The sequence below is a fragment of the Hordeum vulgare genome, chromosome 7H (genome assembly GCF_904849725.1).
Source record: "Hordeum vulgare subsp. vulgare chromosome 7H, MorexV3_pseudomolecules_assembly, whole genome shotgun sequence".
NCBI classification, from domain to species: domain Eukaryota; kingdom Viridiplantae; phylum Streptophyta; class Magnoliopsida; order Poales; family Poaceae; genus Hordeum; species Hordeum vulgare.
Window position 1 is genome coordinate 618,611,230 of NC_058524.1, and position 4,522 is coordinate 618,615,751.

The 4,522-nt window shown below is 41.3% G+C and overlaps 1 protein-coding gene across 2 annotated transcripts; it reads left to right on the forward strand.

The window, feature by feature from the left end:
- Positions 1-564: 564 nt before the first annotated feature.
- LOC123411121 (chloroplast processing peptidase-like) lies at positions 565-4,241 on the forward strand. 2 transcript variants are annotated; one of them, XM_045104048.1, is made up of 6 exons: positions 565-1,140; positions 2,179-2,247; positions 2,325-2,393; positions 3,145-3,231; positions 3,611-3,678; positions 3,797-4,241. In XM_045104048.1, the coding sequence occupies exons 1-6, from the start codon at positions 673-675 to the stop codon at positions 3,936-3,938; spliced, it is 903 nt and encodes a 300-aa protein (XP_044959983.1). In that variant the 5' UTR covers positions 565-672; the 3' UTR covers positions 3,939-4,241. The 2 variants fall into 2 exon arrangements, with proteins under 2 accessions (XP_044959983.1, XP_044959984.1); XM_045104049.1 differs by lacking the exon at positions 2,179-2,247.
- The last annotated feature ends 281 nt before the right edge of the window (positions 4,242-4,522 follow it).

Consider the following 4,522-nt stretch of genomic DNA (forward strand, 5'->3'; position numbering starts at 1 on the left):
TTCAAGAATCAAGTCGCATGGATCCGGCAGGAGAACCATGCAGCTGATCTTCAAGCCACAATTCGCCTCGATGATTGCACGCTGGTCAGATGAATGGTCTAATACTTTGGTCGAGGTAGCTCCAGTTTCATCCTTGCGCGCGGCTAGCACCATGGTTGCTGCCTACATTGCCAAGGAGGTTTTTAGAAGACAAAAAATTGAAAATGTCCTTCTTTGGGTAACATATAATGGCAAAACAGGTGCACGTAATTCCCATGCAAATTAAATAAGCTGCCACCCTCACGATGAACAAAATTGCTAGTAAAAATCAATGAAATGCCCCCATGCATCCATGTGTGCGTACAAGCATAAATCCATACCATGTATTTGAAAACAAATGGTGGTCTCCTTGCCAATGGCATTCGATGGATCATGAAAGTAGAAATACGTGTATATATATATATATATATAAGCAAATAAATGATTTCTCCTGCGTGGCCTTCAGTTTCTCAAGGCCCGATTTCTTACTGGCCCACGACATAGAATGAGGGAGCAAATAAATATTGTATTTGCAAACCTCCAAAAGAAAAAGAAAAAGTCGCGGGCCGGCTTATCCCACCCACTCCACCAAGCCACAGCGGCCGAGGCGGACGCCGGCGAGCCGACGACCATCCGCCCGCCCGTTCCGCAGCCATGTCTTCTTCCGTCCACTTCTTCCCGGCCGCCTCGCAGGCTCCCACCGCCGCCTGCCTCCTCAGGCCCTCCCCCAGACCCCTCCTCCACAGCCCCATCGCAGCCACCGCCGCCGCCTTCCACGTCCGGACCGCCGCGCCGCGCCTCCGCCTCAGGAGGCGAACTCGAGCTCGCGCCGCCCCGAAAACGCCGCCCGAAGCGCCTCCCGTGGGCCCCGACCCCGACGGCGGTGGCGGCGGGGGAGGGGAGGGCGGCGGTGGTGGGGGCGGGGACGGGGACGAGGAGGGGGGGAAGCAGGAGGGGCTGCTGCCCGAGTGGCTCACCGTGACCTCGGAGGACGCCAAGACGGTCCTGGCCGCCGTCGCCATCTCCCTCGCCTTCCGCGCCTTCGTCGCCGAGCCGCGGTTCATCCCCTCGCTCTCCATGTTCCCCACCTACGACGTCGGCGACCGCATCGTCGCCGAGAAGGTCCGTCCTTATTTATTTATATAATAAAAGGCCCAACTTTATTTACTCCGGAGATTTATAACCTGGGGAGTTTGCACATGAACACCATTGCTTGCTGTAGTTTATGTCATTCTGCGTGCACTGCCACATTAATCTTTCAGACTGCAAGAAGAAAAATGCTTTTCAACTGTAAAGTTTAACCAAAATGGGTGCTTTATACTCCTACTACCTCTGTTCACTAATATAAACAGCCAAAACATCCTACATTAGTGAACAGAGGGTGTAATTAGTAGTCAATGTGCTGTCTTTGAAATGACAGATGTGTTTCTGGTCTGCTGCCATACTTACTATGCTTGGAATTTCACTTTCATAAATGCGATTGGGATACTAGCCTTGCAGGCAATGGCTGGTCTGCTGAAGTATTGGATAAGATCTTAACAGGTGCAAAAGTATAATATGGTAAATATGTACCACTGATAATATTGTCCAAATATGAATCATTATAATTTGTTCTGTTGTTCTCTGAACTAACAGATCTAAATATGTCATTTGTGCCATGGCTGAGATTAGAGTTGTGTATAAGGAATATATACTGGCGAATCATCTCCGAGTTAGCTAATATGCTTTGGTCTATGCTATGTATATCTCCTGTCGGCGTTTTAGAAGTTCTGAGATGAATCTGTATAGTCTGGGGTATAATCACTCTGCAGACTTTGATCATATTATATCTGGTTGGAAAATATGTGATAACTATTAACTACATATAAAACCTCTGCAAAAGGTAAGAAAACAAGCATCTTCTTCAATTGCATCAAGCTTTTTACCTGATCCTTTGTCCAAAGTACGTGTCGTTATCAAGACATGATATTCTTGGGGTTTGTAGAGCAGCTCATAAAGCTATCAAGTTGATATAAAATGCAAGCTAATTCTATAGACTACTATCGCACCTTCAAACCTTTATTATGTTCTTATTCATGTTGGATTTATTTGATATTTTACCAACTCTAGAGTTTTTTTGTTAAGTTGATTACAAGTTTCACCAATACCAACATTTCTCAGATTACATACTACTTTAGGAAGCCTTGTGTAAATGATATTGTAATATTCAAAAGCCCTCCGGTGCTACAGGTAATTACAGATCGTCCTTATATGCAGTGTTTCCAGATGATGTAAGCTGTTTCCTGATTGTGACTCTTCCTGTTCAGGATGTTGGGTATACTGATAATGATGTTTTCATCAAAAGAATAGTTGCCAGGGCTGGAGATGTTGTTGAGGTTAGTTTCAGGATCGGAAACGAACTTTAGGTGAATATCTGTATCTCTTCACTGATGTCGTTCTTATTTGTTTTCCATACATAAAATCCTCCAGTTAGTATTTTCCTCCTTACGTTTGAACCAGGCAATGGTTCCAGCCAACTGAGAGAATGTTCTCAGTTTCTCACCAGGCAACAGTTTCTGGCTGATTCTTTGATTCGCAGCCAATTGCTTTTAGTGTTCTAGTGAAGGCACTTATTATATGCCCATCTCTGTGGAATTGCTCAAACTATAATTGGTATTTTCAACTGTTTAGGTATTCAAGGTCATCTTTTCTATATTCACCAAAATGCTGGCAAGAAACTATTTTATCATGTCCAGGTCTTTGCACAGCCCAATTAGAACAAAACATCCTAAGAGAGGAGAACATGTTGAATAAATAACTTCAAAGAATTACAAAGTGATACCACCAAATATTTTGATATTTCAGAGCCTGCAAGCCTAGCATCCAGTTCATGCAAATTGAAAAGTGGTATGTAACTGCATATTTGGAACTCAGTAGTAACAGAAGGAACACGGATGAGAAAATAGACACAAAGTGTGATGCACATTAGAAGAAAGACACTCTTGGTAGCTTAAACTAAAGGGATTTTTTTCTATTAAGTTAGTCTACCTAAATTTTAATTCCTGTGTGAATTGTTAAGTTTAACACCAGAACTTTCTCAAATGAAAAAAAGAAAATCTTAATGTTTCATTATCTTTTATGATGCAGGTTCATAAAGGAAAACTAGTTGTAAATGGTGAGGCTAGGGATGAAGAATTCATTCTTGAGCCACCTTCTTATGACATGAACCCAGTGGTAAGGCATTTCTTAGGCTGCAAGTGAACGGTAGAGATTTCTGTGTAAATTATTGCATCCTTTTGTGTCGCTTGTTCTAGGAGACACTGTTGGTTTTGTTCCACGAACCATCTTTTTGTGATATGTTAGAAGAAACATTCGACTTCAGAGAAATTATTGGTGAGATTCCTATAGTAAACTTGTAGATTTTGTATGGTAAATGACAAAGTCCCCTAAAAGTAAGTGGGGTATATGGAGCTATTCGGTAGGGGAGTTGTATGCATGACGTGACTGTTATTTACACATATATGAATGCTTGAATATGAACTCTATCCTTTTCTTTTAGGTTGTGATATTTTTTTCAGCTAGCTAACCATCTTTATTTATATTTTCCTTGCAGCAAGTGCCTGAAAATGCAGTTTTCGTAATGGGAGATAACCGAAATAACAGTTATGATTCCCATGTGTGGTAATGCTGCTAATTCATCCAGTTCTTTCTGCTGATTTTTTCATGTTACTTAATTGTTAACCTCTTACATAACAGTGGAAGTTTAACTAGCATGTAAAATTGCACTATTTCTTTTCAGGGGTCCCCTTCCAGCAAAGAACATATTGGGAAGATCTATTTTCCGGTACTGGCCGCCTGGTCGAATAGGGTCGACTACCCGCGATTGCTTTGGCCCTGAAACAAAACCAGATTCACTCATTGATGTCAAATTGACAAAGTAGAAGTTCAGTTAGTTAGTTAGTTATAAGTTGGTGTGAAGTTCAAGCTTCTGGCAATTGATCTCATATTTTGGACTAGTTATTCCTCTTTAGTACTTCATAGGGGAGTACATTGGACATCAGCAGGTCTTCTAGAAATCAGAGAAGGGGAAAATTTTGGTCCCCATGAAATTAGGATTCACGGTCATAAGCATAGAGGTTATTTTGTTCCAAGGTTCTTGCTTGTTTCCGGCCCTTGTTGTATGTATATTAAAGGAAATTCGTTGTTTATATTCTGTCAATTGGAAGGTTATCATTCCTAATTAATGACCTAGAAAAAGAAATCGTGGCTACTATTGATTTCCGGATTCTATGACATCATGTGCATGTCACCATATTCTAGCAAGACTGGAAGAAGAGATATAAAAAAGCACACTTTGTTGCGCCGTTTTATGCTTGTCATTGTGCATGAAGTTTTATTTTCTTGTCATATTTGTTTGTAATGTTGTAGTGCCATTTGATAAATCACAAAATACAATCCATAATGTACCAATAAATTGTTATGTTAAAATAATGTTGTTTCGTTATCATAGAGTAGAAATTTATTT